The following is an 18,752-nucleotide window of genomic DNA, read 5'->3' as shown; positions in this document are numbered from 1 at the left end:
TTTGAGACGCAGTGATATTTTAATTTTGCAATACTGAAAATATCAGTTAACATGAGATAATTTTTTATAAACCATCAAATAGAAAGAATGGAAAAGAGTATGAGATACTAGATAGTTTATTTTCCAAATTTATTATTATTTTAATGTATAAGTTTTCCCTTTAAACTGATTTAAAGGGAAACAGTGATTAAATAAAATCAGTAATTTTCTTTTTCTTTTTTGGGTGGCTTTATCCGCCATCATAATTTAATTTCGTTTATCATATTAGAAATATAACTTAGGTGATTGATCTATACAAAAGAAAAAAATAAGAAAAATATTAGAAGTCAATAAAAAGAAAAAGGAAAAAAAAAGAAAAAAAAGCGACGCAAAGTTTTTAGGGTTTGTTAGCAAACTAGTACGTTTTTGAAACATAATTATAAAGGTAGTACATTTACTATTTATAATTAGCAAAATAGTACAATTTTACTATTTCAGGTATCTGTACATATAGACAACTGTACAGCAACACATTATTGTACATAAAATATTTGTAAAAAGAGAAACAACTACAAAAACACATATTTACACATAAACAAATATACATATATAGACAAGAAAAACATTTGTACACGTACAATTATACGTATATATAGACCGTTGTACGGATGATTTTCCGTACAGCGACACACAACTGTACATAAGGATAGCTGGACGTATCAAAATTTGTTTGAAAAATATTATAAATTATTAGAATAAAATGCATATCAAATTATAGAGAAAAAATGTAGATTTTTATGTAACTGAAATTTTATTAAAAACAAATTTATTTTGATTAATATTATAGTTATTAGATTTAAAGGGTTTTTTAATAGTGTCTAAATAGTAAAAATGTATTAGTTTGCTAATTATAAATAGTAAATATACTACTTTTATAATTATGTTTCAAAAATGTATTAAAAATCCAATTAATCCAAGTTTTTAATACCACTCAAAAAACGAACAGCTGTTTATCTTCCAACAAAGCTTCTTCGTGCATCTTCTTCGCTCTTCTCAACTCAATCCTCTCCCTCTGATTCACTTCGCCCGCCTCGCCGTGGAAAATTGAGACCAAGTAAACAAAATAAGACAAGCTCCAAAAAAAAACCAGCAGCTATGGCGTTTCTTCTCCCCAATCTCTCTCCTTCGTTCCTTCTTCAGACCGGGAAATCACTCAAAGACAAACCTATTTCCAACCAAGCTTTATCATCATCGTCATCGTCTTCTTCCAATTGCTACGAGTTCGAAGAAGATACTCTCTCCCCACTTTCTCTCTCTAGTGTCCAGGCTCCTCCACCTGTTCGAGGTGCGCAGGTCAAGACCAAACCGAGTGCGCAGGACAAGTACCAGCACGGCAAAGATGACTTCTATATCAATCTCGGTTTAGCTGTACGTACCCTTCGTGAAGATTTGCCTCTGCTCTTCACCAAAGATCTCAATTACGACATTTACAGGTGTGTGTTTTAAGGAAGGAATCACCTAGAATTTAGTCATCCGAATAAATTAAACCAGATTCTGTGTTCGCTTTCAGGGATGATATAGCATTTGTGGATCCAATGAACACATTCTCTGGGATTGACAACTACAAATTGATCTTCTGGGCACTCAGATTTCATGGGAAGATTCTCTTCAGGGATATCTCACTTGAGATCTTCAGGGTTTGGCAACCATCAGAAAACATGATTCTCATCAGGTGGAATCTTAAAGGTGTACCTAGAGTTCCATGGGAGGCAAAGGGGGAGTTTCAGGGCACTTCTCGCTATAAACTTGATCGAAATGGCAAAATCTATGAGCATAAAGTCGATAACTTGGCCTTCAACTTCCCTCACCAGCTCAAACCGGCCACTTCTGTATTGGATTTGGTCACTGCTTGCCCTGCAAGTCCCAATCCAACTTTCATGTTCAGCGCCGTGGATTCTTACTCATCTTCTTGGATTGAGTTCTATAAAGCAGTGCAAAGGACATTAGACAAACAAGAAGAGCAGATGCTTGTGCAAGACCATTTCGTCGCATGCTCATAGTGCCATTAGGTCACACTCAGGTGTATATATATACTGTTGCATTGAAGATATATCTATGTGTGCAGGCAAATGCATATGAGTAGATGTGGTTGACTTAGGTTTTCAGATATCAAAGGAAACCAACAACACTCATTAAGTTGTACCCATGAGCTTGTACAACTTGCCTATTGAATGTAAACAGAAATTCATTACAGTTATTTTTGTTATATAACACATTGATGTTTTGTGCTCAACATCAGTCTGGATGATATATACATGAGTTTGCCTATTGAAGGGGGAACCCAAATATCTTAAATAACATCAGTTACATGCGTTTCGATGCAGATTCGAAGTCATCCATATGAAGTTTGAAAAAACTAAACTCTTATCATGCAGTTGATTATACACACCAGCACACAGAAAAAACACACCTAAAACGTATGATAAGCTGGAATTGTACCTTTTCTCCGGAGGGGTGCAAAATAGAAATATTACTCCCTTAAGCTATTCTCCCCTGCAAGATGCAGACGAGAAACCGATAAGAATGGTGAAGATAGTAAATCGTCCTCGCATTCGCATTTTGTTAGAGTCCGTCCATATCACAATCTTGTTATTTCCTAAGCCCATTACTATGCCCACTGGATCCGATTTTAGCTTCAGCCTACTGATTTTTTTGTTGGATTTTGTTCTGTATCCAACGCAAATTACAAATCAAGCACGAATGCTCGATAAATTACAAGATTCATTCAACAGAGACATTGTATTAAATACAAAACCAGAGAGCAATCACACTTACACCAACCATTTTTCTGTATATATAACTCACAATGAACTTAATTCGAGAATTGTTATTCTGAAAAGAATATTACAAAAAGTCGGGAGCAAACTGAAACAAAGGTTCATCCCTGATCAACAAAGATCCTTTGGGAACCCAAACGTCTGAAGATTGGACCTAAAAGTTTCACGCAAATGATTAAGAAAAATACAAGTTTGTCACTTCTTAAGAAACAATCTCTGTTTTGCTCTTGCTTAAGAAAGAAAAATGGTGATGACAGATAATGTGTTAACATGCTTGTTCTGTAAAATTTCACACTTTTTTCGCAACTAGTCTCCACTGATAGTGAGAAGATCATAAAAAACACTCTGTGGGATTTCATCATAAATGCCCATTTCAGTTACTCACCTCAGAATTACTATGACTTTGATCTTAATCACTGTAGGGCGTGAGATCGATTTGGAATCGCTGTTTCCCTTTTGTAACCCTCTGCCAAAAATATGTAAAGAGTCAATATCTTGTCACTATTCATGGTGTAGAAGAAGACAGACCCTTGAAACAACAATGGGAACCAAAAAATCAATAATCTATGGACTGAAAAGGCTTACAGCAATCACGATGAGCTCTTCCAGGAGTTCTTCTAGATGACGCAAAGGCTTTGACAATAAAAACACACAAGAATGTTCACAACATTGCAAGACAGCGAAGGATACTTTGTATTCATTAACTAAGCACATAAAACTCACCCATTGAGTTGGACCATCAACTGGAGCACTTAGAGGATCATCATGAACCTGATCATTATCAAGTTGGAACAATGAATCCCGGAGTACGCAACCAATAATCCAATTAACTTGATAAAATGTTTAAAAGGATGTAGTATTGCCTTATCAAACAGGATATCCTACCTCCATGAAAATTCCATCTACACCAACTGCTACAGCTGTTCTTGCAATGCATGGTATTAACTCGCGAAGGCCTCCACTAGCAACGCCACCACCATCCAACTACACAAGAATGTATTGTTCGGGTTCAAGCTATCTGGATATTGGTGGCTTCAAAAAACTAAAGATTCTTTACAAAGGGACCATACCTTCTTGCCTGCAGGTTGTTGTAGTGAATGGGTTATATCAGCGACCTGCCAAGAATTGAAACATGTACGATAGATTGTAATTTAACAATCAAACAACACAAGTCAGAATAGGAAATATGAAAAAAGAAAAGATGAAGCAAGATACATACAACAGGACAATTAGCTTCCCTCATCCACTCAAAGTTACGTGGATCTACTATCAAATCATCTGATAATCAAACCACACCGAGTATCAGTCAGTCAATTGTAAAGGATGGCCAAAGAACTGTTTGAGCACCCATTGATGTATACTTCAGCAATCCATTTTTTATATGTTCCAAGATATTTGAATTAGATTGGAGAATGCCTATTTGTTTGTCTACTCTGGTAAATTCCATGGACACAAAGATCATCTAAAAGCCAGCTTCCGGCATTCGGTATCTGAAAAGAAGATGATAACTTACTGTATCCAAACATGGTTCCTCTTTCACAAACCATCACATTTGGATTCCCAGCCAGTCTGATCTTCTCAGCTGAATTTTCCATGACCTTAGCATACATATAATCAGCCATCAAAAGTATTCCAGCAAAAAGTATCGACCACCTTGAAAGACATAAGAAGAAAGAACTCACAGAAGGAGCACAGAATTGTCCTTTCTTAATATTGATAATTTTTCCGGTTTGTGCTGCTGCAACCAGAAGATCTGTCTGGAATTACAATCAACAGCTTAAATCATCAACCATATAACAGATATCAATCCAAGATTGAAAGTTTGAAAGCTACAAACAGAAGCCTTGAGGAAAGGAAAGTACGGTTTAGAGTCTCACCTGACGACATAAAAATGCTGGAATCTGAATTATATCTGCAACCTTGCCAACTGCTTCACACTAAGAAAATAAATAACACATCAGAAGGTACCAAAGACTTGCGAAATCTCAGTTCTTTAATGTGCTACGTTCATTTATACCTGGCTTGATTCGTGAACATCAGTTACTATTGGTAGGTCATATGCTACTTTCACCTTCTCAAGAATCTGCGTTGAAGAACCATAAATGTGACCATCAGTATTCTTGTTAAGAAATAATAGAAAACTAAAGCAATTTCACGTTCAAGTAAATGGTAGAATCATAGGCCGAAAAATAATGCAATTGCTGACATCAATATAATCCAAAGGTCCCAGAAGAACTCAAAATTGGTCCATTTAACACCGAAACACTGTGAAGGTTCTCAAATCAAACAGTCCTAACATCAAAACAATCATATATCTGGACATCCCAAGGACAAAGAAAGAGTGATCACAGGTAAACAGGGGAAGATACCTTCAGACCCTCCGCCATGCCAGGACCTCGAAATGACTTTGAAGAAGTTCTGTTAGCTTTGTCAAAACTTGACTTGAAAACAAGAGGCAACCCAACTCTACATCATTCACAAACACCCAAAAAAAAAATAACACAAAAAAAAAGTAGCATAAGGGACTTAAACGGAGCTAATGATTGCAAGAAAGACAGATAAAACCGAGTACAAGGAATCATACTTTGTGGCAATGTCTTTAATGTGCTTTGCCATTCGAAGAATATGCTCCTCGGATTCGATCACATTTGGACCAGCCAACAAAAAGAATGGTTCAGCAGCCTATCCACACAGTTGATATACACACTTTAATCAAACTAGAGTTACCATAATTAGAAGCGAATATTATACATTCTGAAAACTAAAAAAAAAAAAGGCGAAACACAAACCTTGAGTTGAGTGTACAATGGTGATGCTGCCGCCATCCTTATATCCGGAGAATTTTAAACCTTCGCGAAAATCTGAATCAGAATCCAAATATCCGAAAACCTTAACTCTTTCTATACACGGATCTGAAACGAAGCAAATCAGAGAAGGAAGGGCAAGGAATCTGACCTTTTACTTGATCTCGACGTTGCAGAGTGAGTGAAGAAGGGAAGTGAGATCTCTCATGTCGCCTTTACCGCGTGACAGTGTTTGGATACACGAACAGATTTTTTAATTCCTATCCAGAATAATAATGTACGGATTCGCTACAGATTTTCCTTCTTTTTTTTTTTCTTTGTGTCGAAGAACTTTTCCAATTTTAATCGGACAAAATAATTTCTATTTTTTACATTTCCTTTTTTTTTTGTCGAAGAATTTTTCCAGTTTTAATTGGAGAAAATAATTTCCATTATATTGTCAGACAAGTATTAACAATGAGAGAGATTCCAAACAGAACTCGACATAGAAAACGAGGGTCGTTCATAAACCCATCATGACTTTTGTCTACTCTGTTAGAACTTAGAACGCTTTCGACGACATGAGAGGTTTAGGAGGTGACATAGATCTCAGCTCAGGAGCAGAGCTTGGGAACATCACGTTCAGCTTATGCATCAATATATCAGATCGAGACGGAATCTCGTTCAGAAGAAACTGTTGCACGATCGGTTTCTTGAACCATTCCATGACCAAATCGCCTGGTGCCCTCAACACGACTTTGCTAACCTCAAAAGGCGACTCAACAGAGCTCAGCATCTGAGCAATTACAATCTTCAATGTAGGTCCTGTGACTAGCTTTATACGTCTCGGGACTACACCGTAGTAAAGCATTCGTTTTCTGAACCTGTGGAGTGTGTGCACCACGGCTATGAGTGCAGCTCCAACCGATAAGTTTCTCACATCGAGAGACCAAGCAATGTGTTGGTCAAAGACTATGGCCTTTGGGAAGAGTTTATTCTCATATGCTACTTTCCAGACACATCGAGCTCGGTTTATCTGACCCATCAAAACTAGGTAGTTGAGAAGGACATTCACAAAGTATCTAGCAGCTCCTTCTTCGAGTTCGTAATCAATCCCTTGGTAAAACTCTCTGACAAACGTGAGAACTGGTTGTTTCCTCTGTTCTGGACCTGTGAAGAGACCACACATAAAGGAATGAGCTTTGTGCTTGGTAGCGCTGAGGATTGACATCAATTGTCTCTCTTTATCTTCATCTTGGCATCTGACAAGGTGGGCGAGAATCGAAGTGTAAAGCACCAAGTCAACTTTTCCAGCAGAATGCACAAGTGTCTCAAGCAAAGGTCTAGCTGAATCGTATAGACCATTTTTCATGCATGATTCAAATAACTGCCTGATGATGAAATTGTTTGTTTTAATTCCTGATGAACCCATGAACCTAAGCCATTTCAAAGCAAGATCAACAGAAGCATCTTTGATATATATCATCAGAACATCACTAGCACAGACATCTACAGAATACCCCATTGCTTTCATCTCGAGTAGTATCTTCCCAGCAACATCAACGAGTCTTTTGTTGGCTAGAAGTGTAAGAAGGGAAATATAACTGCTTAGGCCAGGCCTTAACCCAGCATTCGTCATGGAGTTATAGATCTTCATTGCCGAATCTACTTGCCCGGATCCAGCATGCATCTCTAATAGACATGAATATGTGGATGGTGTTGGTAAAAACCCAGCTTTCTCCATGTCTTTGAAAACCGACATTGCTACTTCAAGCTTTCCTGATTTTGCATGAGATTCAATGATCATTGTGTACAATCCAAAGTTAGGCCTGAAACCTGACTTCTTCATCTCATCCCAAAGCCTAAGGGCAGTATCTAGCTTGCCGGCTTTAGCATATGAATCAATCAAGGAAACAAACATAGTTGCCGACGGCCTATGGCCAAATCCCTGCATTTCCATGTAAACCTTCATTGATGTGTCCAACCGACCAGCTTTCCCCATTGAATCAACAAGTGAAGAAAACACACTAAAGCTTGGTCTGAGTTTCCTTTCTTTCATCTGCTGAAAAAGCTTGAATGCTGCATCAAGACGGCCGGATTTGGCCAAGCTTGGAATGATCAGCTCATAAGTTGACACATCCAACAAATTATCTGTTTTCTCCATGCTCTCATAAATCTCAAATGCCTTATACGGCAGACCCTTGTTCAGAAACAACATCATTAGATTATTATATGTCTGTGTATCAATTTTACATCCCGAATCTTGAGCCTTTTTGAAACAACAAAAAGCAACCTCCAATTTCTCAGCTTTGGCTAGATACTGAATCACTTGGTTATAGGCGTTAAGCGACAAATCACAGTGACTACTCGAGTCGTGAACCATCTCCTCAAACAAGGACTGAATCCCAACAAAATCTCGGCCCTGGTTCAACCCATCAAACAACACGCCATAACATTCATCCGAAGGCAGATACCAAGGCTGCTTCTTAGCCCACCTGAACAAACTCAGGGCCGCATCAACCTCTTTAACAATCTTCAAAGACTGCGTAATATGAACCATATTCGGCACAAACTGGAGTTTATCCAGTTGGTTCTCCAACTCTGGACCCCATTTCCACCTCTGCACAACTTCAACAATCTTTGCAACGGCAGAAGCGTTCATGTAAGGCTTCTTCAACCCACCAACCATTACATGGTCATCAAGCCCTGGCTCTACTGATCTTATTCCTTTACCGCTGTGTAATACACTACCCGACTCATCTAAATACTCTACCTCCTCAGTCCAGCCGCTAGATTCACTACTACCGCCCTTTTCACTGCAGAATCTCCTGACAATACTCCGACTTTGTTTAGCCAATCCAACAAAATCAGAGTCTCTCGGTACAGAACAATCGGGACAAATACCATTTCTAGCCGCAAAATAGCTCAATAAGCGGACGTTGAAGAAGTAACTTCCGGCTAAATTAGGGTTTACTGGACTGGGAGAGAGCAAAGGAATCTCAGAGATGATACTCCTACTAAGCGTGAAAATGACATTTCTGGGAATTACTTTCGCGGTGCTCCCACGGATCATCGAAGAAAGTATTTAAAATTCGAATTGAAATTTTAGGAATCAATCCTAACCTGGTTTCTGGAAATGGCGATTTTCAGTCTCCTCGTCGGCTTAAACCCTAAAACCAGAGAGGCTTTAACAGCAGTCGGGGGTTTTCCCAAAATTGATATTACCAGATAGCCTTTTCTTTTTTTCTTTTCTTTTGTTGTCAGCACCAATTAGCCTTTTTCAATATTGAAATTTTTTTAAAAAAATCAGATTCAAATTCATGTGTGTCACTAAAAAATTTAGCTTTTTATAACCATAGAATTTTGGATCTAAATTTAATACTACTTATTGTGAAAATTTAAATATTTTTTATTGGGACAACAACATTTTATTTAGGTAGATCAAATAACCTGAAATTGGATTTAATTTTTGTAACTATAATGGTTTGAAAATTGAAGAAAATCGTTGGTTTCTTAATTGATTTATTTGTCCCAATCCTTAAAGTACAGCGAGAGAAGAATCAGAAGAGAATGTGTGAAGCTTATGCAAATGGATGCAGTCAAGAAAAAGATAAACCTAAAGAGCTTTGTTTGAGTACAAAGCAAGCAAAAGTTGTAAACAGCTTTCCTCTTTGATTATTTTACAATGCCAAGCAAGCATATATGCCTCCCATTGGCATACAGATGTGTATAATCATTGTACTATAAACATATTTTATAGACAGTTTAAAACTATATCACAATAATTTATATATGGTAGGAATTTAAACATTGTAATGTATGTAGTTAAAGAGAGCAACTAAAGTGCGAATCTTTGCGAGAAACAGAACAGAACCTTATATCCTTCCATAGGTTGCCTTGCAGGATTCTTCCAGAGTTTTGTTTTGGTTTCTCTACACATGCACATGAGACACACACACACAAGACAAGAGATATATATATATATATATAGGAAGAGAGAGAGAGAGAGGGGGAAAAGACAAATATTCAAGCTTTCTTGGTCCTGTTTCTCCTATTAACTTCTCTCGAGAGTGTGTAGCTAACTGGTTTTAGTTTTGAAGATTTAGCTTCTCTTTTGGTCTTCATCTTAAAACCATGGAACCAAATAGAGCCTTCACAACCATTTGTCTTCTCCTCCTCTGTATAATAATCTCAGCCAATTTCTTCACTCATTGCGGTAAACCCTCTCTCTAATCCATCGCTATCTCTAAAAGCATTTGATTATGATTGTGATTTTCTTATGTTGTACTAGTAGATGCAAGAAAACAAGTGGGATTTAAGAGAGAGCCAGAGAAGGTGATGATCAAAGCAGTAAAGCACACATCATTGTTAGAGAAAATGATGACACATCTCAACCTTGCTCAGCCTCTGGACTACTCTTCATCCTCCATCACTCAACCTTATGGAGTTAGCACAACTCTCACTCTACCTCCCTATGTTTCACTTCCTCCACTTTCAGTTCCCGGAAATGCTCCTCCTTTTTGCGTTAATCCCCCAAATACACCTCCGTCCTCCTCTTCTCCACCGACCACATTACCTAACCCACCCGACTCCTCCTCTAACCCGAACTCCATCCCCAACCCACCCGAATCATCCTCTAACCCAAACCCACCCGAATCATCCTCTAACCCGAACCCTCCAGATTCTTCCTCTAACCCGAACCCACCTGTTACCGTCCCTAACCCACCAGAGTCATCCTCTAATCCAGACCCACCCGTTACCGTCCCAAACCCGCCTGAATCATCCATCCCAAACCCTCCCGAATCTGGTTATACACCAGGCCCACCAGGTTCTGTTTCAGGCCCACCATACTCTGAGCCGAGCCCTTCGACCCCGACCGACACTCCTACCCCATCAGGCGGTATCCCAACTCCTACCGGATCAATCCCAAGTCCGTCGTCGGGGTTTCTTCCTCCGATCGTGTATCCGCCGCCAATGGCGCCACCGTCACCGAGCGTGAATCCGACCTCGGCTTACTGGTGCGTGGCAAAGCCATCGGTCCCTGACCCAATTATCCAAGAAGCCATGAACTTTGCATGTGGGTCTGGAGCTGACTGTCATTCAATTCAGCCCAATGGGCCTTGCTTCAAGCCTAATACATTATGGGCCCATGCTTCGTTCGCCTTTAATAGCTATTGGCAACGGACCAAAGGTACCGGTGGCTCGTGCACGTTCGGCGGCACCGGCATGCTTGTCACCATTGACCCAAGTAAGACAATTACATTTACATACGACTTGAGTAATTTACTCCCTTTGATTCTTATACAAAAATTTTGATATTCGTTTTTTTTAATTTTTAACAGGCTTTAACGGGTGCCATTTTGATTTCTTCTGAGTTCTGATGCATGAAGAAGATGAAGACATGTCTCACTTTTCATTTTTTCACCTTTTGTTGGATACGAATAATATCAAAAGTAAAATTTTGATATAATACATTTTAGGTGGGTCTTCTCACCCATTAAATCTTTAATACAAAGTTCATTGTGAATGAGATATAACTATGTAGACTTAAATTATTATGCTAAATTCGTATATTGCTTTAACTAATGGAATTAGGTCCTATAGACTTGTTGTAGTACGTACGTTGCATCTACTAAACTACTATCACTAAAATTCCTTTATTTATACACACATTCCTTTTTCCCCCACAATGATATTGTAGCTTTGAAATAAAGTACATATATATACGCATTCCCATTACGACAACTTTTTACTTAATAGTAATAATAATGTCAAGCACGTGAATTTGTCACACACTGCTTACTTTTCTTTGTTATGGTGATTGATTTAGCGTCGAACAAATCTCTTGTTGTTGTTAGTCAAAAGAATCACAACTGCAGTGATTAAGCGAATACAAAACAGTCTCAAGGTATAATTAAAATCTTTTTACTTAGAAAAGAGTATAACTTGATGTACCTTATACATTGTACATAATCTATAGAGATTATATAAAAAAACAGTGCCTACCGCGTGCATATATTTTTGTGGGGGTCAATTGAATATATTTGGTTCATGCATCACAATTGCAAATCCTGAACAAAGACTGGAACTTAAGAAAAAAAAACCGAATTTGTGAAAAAGTGGTAAACTACATAATCGGGGAAAACCAGAAAAACAAAAAAAAGAAGGAAAGATAGAAGAAACAAAACGAATCTAGCAAGAAACAAAAAGGAAAAAAAAAAATAAAAAAAATTGTATTTTTAATATTTTTTATTTATATATACATATATATATATAGAAAGAAAAAAAGGTAGAACATCTCAATCTGATTCGCACTATATAAGGAAAGGAAACTCTCTTAAATAACTTCTTCATCTCTCTCAAGTCGGACAACGCTAAAGCGACTTCAATTCAATACTTCGAATTTGTCGGCTTCCAAAAACCTATAGGCTTAAACCCTAATCAACATCACAAACCCCGGCCATGTCGAGATTCGAAGATGGATTCCACGCAGATAAGCTCTTCGCTCAGGGATTCTCTTACACTTACGACGACGTCATCTTTCTTCCTCACTACATCGATTTCTCCACCGACGCCGTCTCCCTATCCACGCGCCTTAGCCGCCGCGTGCCCCTCTCTATACCTTGCGTTTCGTCCCCGATGGATACTGTGTCGGAGTCTCACATGGCTGCTGCAATGGCTTCCCTTGGTGGGATTGGAATCGTGCACTACAACTGTGACATCGCCGCTCAGGCCTCTATTATACGCCAAGCCAAGTCCCTCATACATCCGATTGCTTCCGACGCCGGTGTGAAGTTCCCTCAGTATGAGATTACTTCGCTGGATGCTTTTGGCCCTTCTTCATTCGTTTTTGTCACGCAAACAGGTGAGATTCATATATTCCTTTCCAGGAATCTGTTACTGTTTTACGGATTTGACAAAAGATGCTGCAGAAAGAATCTTAATTTGTAGAATCAAAATCAATAGTTCCATAGATTTTTGACAACGGTGAGTTCAAGTGTTTTGTTGATTGATATAACGCAGGAGCAATGACGACTCCGAATTTGTTGGGCTATGTATCGAAATCGCAGTGGACGAAAATGAATTACGAACAAAGGGAGATGAAGATATACGATTACATGAAGAGCTGTGACAGCAGCGACTATTGTCTACCATGGGACATTGACCTTGAAAAGATTGAATGTTTATTAGAAGATAAGCAAAAGGGCTTTGTCGTTCTTCAAAGGGATGGTGAGACTGTGAACGTGGTGACCAAAGACGATATACAGAGGGTTAAAGGATACCCCAAGTCAGGGCCAGGGACCGTAGGTCCAGACGGTCAGTGGATGGTTGGTGCAGCAATTGGGACAAGGGAATCTGATAAGGAGAGGCTCGAGCATTTGGTTAATGCTGGGGTCAATGCCCTAGTGTTGGACAGTTCGCAAGGGAACTCTATCTACCAGCTTGAGATGATCAAGTATGTGAAAAAGACTTATCCTGAATTGGATGTGATTGGTGGCAATGTAGTGACAATGTACCAGGCACAGAATTTGATCCAAGCAGGAGTTGATGGATTGAGAGTTGGTATGGGATCTGGTTCGATATGTACCACACAAGAGGTTTGTGCAGTTGGCCGTGGACAGGTAAATGAAAACTCTGAATACTAACCGTTTGACTCTTCTAAAAGCTGTAAACTTTGTGTAACAGATTCGTTCCTTCTTCTTTCTTTTTTTTGTGATTTGGACCTCTTAGGCTACTGCTGTGTACAAGGTTTGTTCGATCGCTGCTCAGAGCGGGATCCCAGTTATAGCAGATGGTGGTATCTCAAATTCAGGTCACATTGTAAAGGCTCTAGTCCTCGGAGCATCAACTGTTATGATGGGAAGCTTCTTGGCCGGAAGCACTGAGGCCCCCGGGGCTTACGAATATAAGGTATATGTCACATCTTTCCCCAGTTTAACTAACACTTTTTGTGAAACGCTGTTTGTTTTGATTGTTTTTGATAATGATAGAACGGTAAGAGGATCAAGAAGTACCGTGGAATGGGGTCGCTAGAAGCAATGACGAAAGGAAGTGACCAAAGATATTTAGGAGATAAAACAAAACTCAAGATTGCTCAAGGAGTGGTTGGAGCAGTCGCAGATAAAGGCTCAGTGTTGAAGCTGATACCTTACACAATGCACGCCGTGAAACAAGGTTTCCAAGACCTTGGTGCTTCTTCCTTGCCATCTGCTCATGATCTGCTGAAATCAAACATCCTTAGGCTTGAGGTAACTAAAACTTTTTTCCTCTTAATTCCCAAAAACTCCTATAGTTTTGCTGAAATTATTTTGGTTTTGTGACAGGCTAGAACCGGTGCAGCACAGGTTGAAGGAGGAGTTCACGGGCTGGTTTCTTATGAGAAGAGATCATTTTAAGCTTTGGTCAAAATTTGAGGATTTTGTTTGAGTTTGCTCTCACTCTTCATGTTATTTTTATATGTACTTTAAAAATTAACTTTAAGTTTTTATTTATTAACTTGAGGATTTTGTTTGAGTTTGCTCTCACTCTTCATGTTATTTTTATATGTACTTTAAAAATTAACTTTAAGTTTTTATTTATTAACTTTACATTGTCTCCTAACATCTATTTTTCTTTAATCTTGTTTTATAATTTAGTGTAAAGTTATAAGATGTTAAGATGATTTGTTGAAAATCTAAAAAGAACTCAGTATAGCTACCATTTCCCCTCTTACAGTATTTATTAGTTGACCTTAGAAGAACTTACTATATGTAGTTTGCCCAAAAAAGAACAACTCACTATATATTAACGATCATAGACAGCCTTAGTATTTCTTCTTGTTCTGTAGCAAAAAATAGAAGACCAAAGTCTTATTTTTGACCTGTCAGATCAACTTAGATCATGTTAAAGATTCTTCCTGCAAGGTAACTGGCTCGTAGATCACAGATTTAACAACACTCATCAGATTATGTGATGTGAATCCATCGTCCTTCCTGTAAAATAAGTTCAATACTTTGCTCATCTTCAAGAACGCTCCTTTGCATTCCCTTGGAACCACACTTCCTTTCTCCTCCAAAACTAGCTTATGCAATTCTTTCCTCTTTCTCTCTGCTAAACCTTTCATAGATTCAATGATCTCATCTTTGCTGCGATTGTCTCTCTCATGTTTCATGTGCAATGAAACCGCATTCAGCTTCCCCTCCTTGTATTCTCTCTGCGAAAAAAACATCAAAAGGGATACATAAATCCTAAATCTATGAGCCATTATTTGGTTGGATTTAGACGTCTTTGTCATCTTTCAGCTGTAAATTGTAGTTCAAATTCTAAACATTTTAAGAAGAGTCTAACCTTAAAACCTTGTATGTCATTCAGAAGACGACCCATGGTGCTCACGAGCTTGTAGAGATGATAGTATTGGTGGCTATTAACTGTCTCCTCTGATAGTAATGGTCCGATCAGATAAGTAGCTGGGAGGATAATTGGTCCTAATGCAAATGATATGTACGCATTTTTCATGTAATCCTCCACGCTTGGTGATGACTTGTCACTAGACCACTTGGCTTCTCTCAACATAGACTTGAGCAAATCCAACCACTACATCAGATATAACACGAATTAACTGTGCTCAGATGAGGTGTTATGATATAATCACAGATAATATAATCATGTGGGGTGATTGATACTTAACAATTTTCACAATGTGGTGTGTCACAGTGCGACCTTGATAGGTGAATGCTTTGTCTCCCGTTTCAAGAATTGTATCCCTTAGAACTGAAAATATGATCTCAACATGTTCCGAGTGGTACTCAGGAACACCATTCAAATCCCACCTGAAATTTTTAAGGGAAGAAAAATTATGCTTTTACAAGGGAACAAACAGAGGAAGAGCTTTAGAGAAAGAGGCAAAATCAATATACTTTTCGACCAAGTGTATGAGGTTTTCCAGTTCTTCTTTGGACCCTCCAACATCAAAAAAGTCATCTATAACCGTTGTAAGTACTCCACCTTTGGCCCAAGATATACGGGCATCAGATAGTTCTGGAGAAAATAAGGTTGCAGCCCCAGAAAAATAACAGTAAGCCAGCTTCTGTCTGGCAAATTTCAGTTCCTGCAATCTATTCTCCACAATCCACCTGCGAGTTGGTGGGCAGAATTATAGACAAATGAATATGCTGATTTGTGACGGTATAACAAATAAAAGTAGCACCTGAAGTCATGAAGTGAACTCGTTCAAGTGTGTGGTTATATAAGTAAAACTACTAAGCTTATGAAAGAAGGATGAATGAATGAAAAAGCTTATCTTGGGTTTGCACCTATCAAGAAATTCCATTTCTTCCTGGTGTATGGACTGGCACAAATTGAAGTCATCTACAGCTAACTTCAGGATATCAGAGCTGCAAGCATTGTGCAAACTAGAACACAGAAGAAAACAAGAATGAGAGTGGATGTGCTGATCAATATCGTTTAATGGAAGCTAAGGGTACCAAAATATATGGCCAACAAAGAACACAAGCTACAAAGGAATGAACTAGACTTTTTACCAATATGAGGTTTTAGAAACTCGGGTGTTTCCGACAACACAACCATTGAGCAGTTTTCTCCTGTGATCTAATCTTTCTAGGCTTGCATACGAGGGAAAACCAAGAGCATCCTCAACCTGAAAGAAAATAAGATTCTCAGATAGCTCTTAAAGGAAGATAAATAAGCAAAAGAGATTACCTCTTTCTTGAGGTATTTATCTCGAACAGAGGTCTTAAGCCGGTTGGACAATTCCATCTCCAGATATTGTTTAGACCAAGAACACTGCTTCTTCAAAGCTGATTCATGTGGATAACTTTGGGAAGCCTTAAACAATTCTAACACAGAAAACGTATTCTTAAGATATCCTTCCAATGTATCAGAGAAACCAGATTCCTCTGCAAATGGTTTTAGCGGATCTACAACAAACACAGAGTATCAAGTTAACACGGACATGTAACTCAAATCTAGGCTATATTCATCTGAAAGAAAACAGGTCACTTCACCGTAAGAAACATCATAGCCATGAGCAAGCAATAATCGGAAAGTCAAAGCACAAGTGATCAAGTCCAAACATATTTCTTCATCTCCACGCAGCCAGTATCTGTTTATTGGTCAATGATAGTTTCCAAAAATCATGAATATATTAAATAAGACTACCGTTAAACTAAAAAAGCATCATAACAAGTTTCAATATTTGCTGAAGGCATTTACCTATAGGTTTCATCCAATAGGCTTTTGATTTCGTTTTTGAAATACCTATCAATTCCTAAGCTTTCAAGAGCGTCAATTATTCTAAGGCGTGCATATTGATCAGATGGATAAACTGTGGGAACTGAATGATAAGCAAACTTATTAGCAGTGGAACTCTTTAGATACAACGGAAATGATAGTCATGTTGATAGATATACCTGCAGCCTCGAATTTCTGAAGGAGAGAACAGAGATAACGGAGACAACCATCATTTCCAAATTGAGTAAATGCAGCTGCTGTTGTGGCTGGAGAATCAAACAGCGACCCATTTTTCCTTTGGTATTTAACGATCGAATTCCAATCTTCTAGTTTTCCTGTTCCCTCTAAAACATAGGCCAGATATGCTTCTCTTCCCTTTGAAAAACTTTCACTATCACACATCAAACATTAAATGGAAAAAAGTTGTTGAAATCAAGACTTCTGTGATATTTCAGTTTTTGTCTGAGTATGCTAAAAAGACCAGGAGTATTTACCTTCTAAGATCCAAATCTCTTTTCAGTATCATGGCATCCACCATCTCTGAGCCCAATGGAATCACCAGGTTCAAGTCTCTAGCATATTCAATCATCCCAGGGAATATAAGATCAAATCCTGCTGGTTTCTGTATGGTATCATCAGAGACTGATGCAGAGTTGAGCTCAATGAACTGGAGACCTGGATTTGACACTCATCACTTCATCAATCTTCCAAAAGTCAGATGGTAACAAAAGAGATGGAACCAAAAAAAAAGAAAAAGAAAAAACTGACCCTTGTTAATTTGTCTTTCACCAGTTCCCCACTTCTTTAACGCAAGGATACTTGCCAGCGTAGATGATAACACATCCTTCTTAAGAGATTGGTGGTCATGATTATGAAGTCCCCAGGATCCATCCTCATGTTGATTTTCCAATAACCAGTTCACACACTGTGGGAAAAGTGGAGCATAATGGGAACTCGGTGATGGAACCATTGCTACCCAACTAGTATCATAGGCTGAAACAGAGAGCTCCACGTTAACCAACATCTTCCTAATCTTTTCCTTTGCTTGCTCAAAGCTCTGGATAGTTTAAGAATATTATTAGTTGGTCTAAAACAGAATTATCCTCTTAGTCAAAACGATAATAGAAGGAAGCAAAAATCAGCTGTTAAGTTTACTTACGACATTGTTAGCTCTGGTCTGGTCTACTGCTTCCAATATCCTTTGGGAAGTAGCTGCGCACAACAAGAGAAGAGCATTGTCATTTGATTAACACCGAATACTTGAAATCTTTGACGCGAATGATATCAGGAAAGTAAGACCAGTCCAATTAGAGACTTGTAACAACGAAGATGATTTAAGATCAGTCCAAAACCCTCGCTAAAGGAAGATTATGGGAAAAAAACAATTTCAAATTTAAGTGACATATGATTCAAAGGATCTAATCAAACACATTCTATCTTTCGCGGAACAAAGGTAAAACTGCAAAGTGGTGCCAGTTCACTTCATAGCTGTATATTATCCACTCCAGGAGAAGTCACAAACGAAGACCGAAGCTCGAGTAAAAAAAATCGACGAAAATGTAAGCGAAGAAGAGTAAAGAGAGTGAGGGTACAGTAACCTGAGATCGGAGACGAACAAGCGGAGGAGCGGAGGTTGATAGACATGGAGAAATCAGAGAGCAAACGAAACGCCGTCGTAGCAACCTGGTTTCCACACAGTGAGAGGTCAGTGTCATAATCATCAACAACAACAACAACAGTGAGAGTCAATTCCCGACTACAAATAATGAAAGCGACAGAGAGAAATATACTTGCGAGGAATTAGCTTTGGCCACCGTCTCCGTATGACCCCCAAAAATATCTGCGAATCAATCAACCTTTGTAATACATTACTCGTAATAGACCAGATTATGACAAGTCATTAGTCCTAAAATACAAAGCAATC

The 18,752-nt window shown here is 38.4% G+C and overlaps 6 protein-coding genes across 13 annotated transcripts; 3 read left to right on the top strand and 3 right to left on the bottom strand.

Moving 5' to 3' along the window:
- Positions 1-900: 900 nt before the first annotated feature.
- On the top strand, positions 901-2,334 carry LOC17894143. The gene is made up of 2 exons (XM_006302461.2): positions 901-1,472; positions 1,550-2,334. Exons 1-2 carry the CDS (start codon positions 1,135-1,137, stop codon positions 2,037-2,039), a joined length of 828 nt encoding a protein of 275 aa, XP_006302523.2. The 5' UTR covers positions 901-1,134; the 3' UTR covers positions 2,040-2,334.
- Positions 1,906-5,864, bottom strand: LOC111831839 (2-dehydro-3-deoxyphosphooctonate aldolase 1). 5 transcript variants are annotated; one of them, XR_002834923.1, is made up of 16 exons: positions 5,772-5,860; positions 5,606-5,677; positions 5,401-5,498; positions 5,186-5,282; positions 4,834-4,899; positions 4,694-4,753; positions 4,499-4,573; positions 4,330-4,414; positions 4,036-4,094; positions 3,887-3,931; positions 3,702-3,800; positions 3,540-3,587; positions 3,402-3,449; positions 3,202-3,282; positions 2,479-2,532; positions 1,906-1,960 (listed from the first exon to the last, which is right to left on the bottom strand). XR_002834923.1 is itself a non-coding variant. In XM_023787056.1 (15 exons), the coding sequence occupies exons 2-14, from the start codon at positions 5,639-5,641 to the stop codon at positions 3,226-3,228; spliced, it is 873 nt and encodes a 290-aa protein (XP_023642824.1). In that variant the 5' UTR covers positions 5,642-5,677; positions 5,772-5,860; the 3' UTR covers positions 2,760-2,970; positions 3,202-3,225. The 5 variants fall into 5 exon arrangements, 4 of the variants coding, with proteins under 4 accessions (XP_023642824.1, XP_023642825.1, XP_023642823.1 ...); XM_023787056.1 differs by lacking the exons at positions 1,906-1,960; positions 2,479-2,532 and adding an exon at positions 2,760-2,970; XM_023787057.1 differs by lacking the exons at positions 1,906-1,960; positions 2,479-2,532 and having other exon boundaries at positions 2,978-3,282; positions 5,606-5,665; positions 5,772-5,864.
- Positions 5,865-6,033: 169 nt separating this feature from the next.
- Positions 6,034-8,826, bottom strand: LOC17895658 (pentatricopeptide repeat-containing protein At1g79490, mitochondrial). Its single transcript, XM_006300353.2, has one exon. The coding sequence runs from the start codon at positions 8,670-8,672 to the stop codon at positions 6,162-6,164; it is 2,511 nt and encodes an 836-aa protein (XP_006300415.1). The 5' UTR covers positions 8,673-8,826; the 3' UTR covers positions 6,034-6,161.
- Positions 8,827-9,272: 446 nt separating this feature from the next.
- LOC17895371 (proline-rich receptor-like protein kinase PERK8) lies at positions 9,273-11,163 on the top strand. The gene is made up of 3 exons (XM_023787943.1): positions 9,273-9,815; positions 9,894-10,847; positions 10,942-11,163. The coding sequence occupies exons 1-3, from the start codon at positions 9,734-9,736 to the stop codon at positions 10,971-10,973; spliced, it is 1,068 nt and encodes a 355-aa protein (XP_023643711.1). The 5' UTR covers positions 9,273-9,733; the 3' UTR covers positions 10,974-11,163.
- A 784-nt stretch (positions 11,164-11,947) lies between these two features.
- Positions 11,948-14,200, top strand: LOC17894526 (inosine-5'-monophosphate dehydrogenase 1). Of its 2 annotated transcripts, XM_023787425.1 has the most exons (6): positions 11,948-12,464; positions 12,623-13,221; positions 13,331-13,510; positions 13,591-13,848; positions 13,924-14,014; positions 14,102-14,200. In XM_023787425.1, the coding sequence occupies exons 1-5, from the start codon at positions 12,062-12,064 to the stop codon at positions 13,993-13,995; spliced, it is 1,512 nt and encodes a 503-aa protein (XP_023643193.1). In that variant the 5' UTR covers positions 11,948-12,061; the 3' UTR covers positions 13,996-14,014; positions 14,102-14,200. The 2 variants fall into 2 exon arrangements, with proteins under 2 accessions (XP_023643193.1, XP_006302166.1); XM_006302104.2 differs by having other exon boundaries at positions 13,924-14,200.
- Positions 14,201-14,348: 148 nt separating this feature from the next.
- On the bottom strand, positions 14,349-18,691 carry LOC17894494 (ent-kaur-16-ene synthase, chloroplastic). Of its 3 annotated transcripts, none has more exons than XM_023787422.1 (15): positions 18,617-18,691; positions 18,427-18,511; positions 17,988-18,040; positions 17,597-17,885; positions 17,323-17,503; positions 17,008-17,219; positions 16,811-16,931; positions 16,603-16,700; positions 16,298-16,515; positions 16,120-16,235; positions 15,892-15,990; positions 15,496-15,711; positions 15,267-15,408; positions 14,927-15,172; positions 14,349-14,792 (listed from the first exon to the last, which is right to left on the bottom strand). In XM_023787422.1, exons 2-15 carry the CDS (start codon positions 18,470-18,472, stop codon positions 14,478-14,480), a joined length of 2,352 nt encoding a protein of 783 aa, XP_023643190.1. In that variant the 5' UTR covers positions 18,473-18,511; positions 18,617-18,691; the 3' UTR covers positions 14,349-14,477. The 3 variants fall into 3 exon arrangements, with proteins under 3 accessions (XP_023643190.1, XP_023643192.1, XP_023643191.1); XM_023787424.1 differs by having other exon boundaries at positions 18,623-18,641; XM_023787423.1 differs by lacking the exon at positions 18,617-18,691 and having other exon boundaries at positions 18,427-18,587.
- Between the last annotated feature and the right edge of the window lie 61 nt (positions 18,692-18,752).

This window comes from Capsella rubella, unplaced genomic scaffold, assembly GCF_000375325.1.
Source record: "Capsella rubella cultivar Monte Gargano unplaced genomic scaffold, Caprub1_0 scaffold_2, whole genome shotgun sequence".
NCBI lineage: Eukaryota > Viridiplantae > Streptophyta > Magnoliopsida > Brassicales > Brassicaceae > Capsella > Capsella rubella.
Note: the sequence above shows the minus strand (reverse complement) of the source record. Positions and strands in the feature narration are given on the sequence as shown.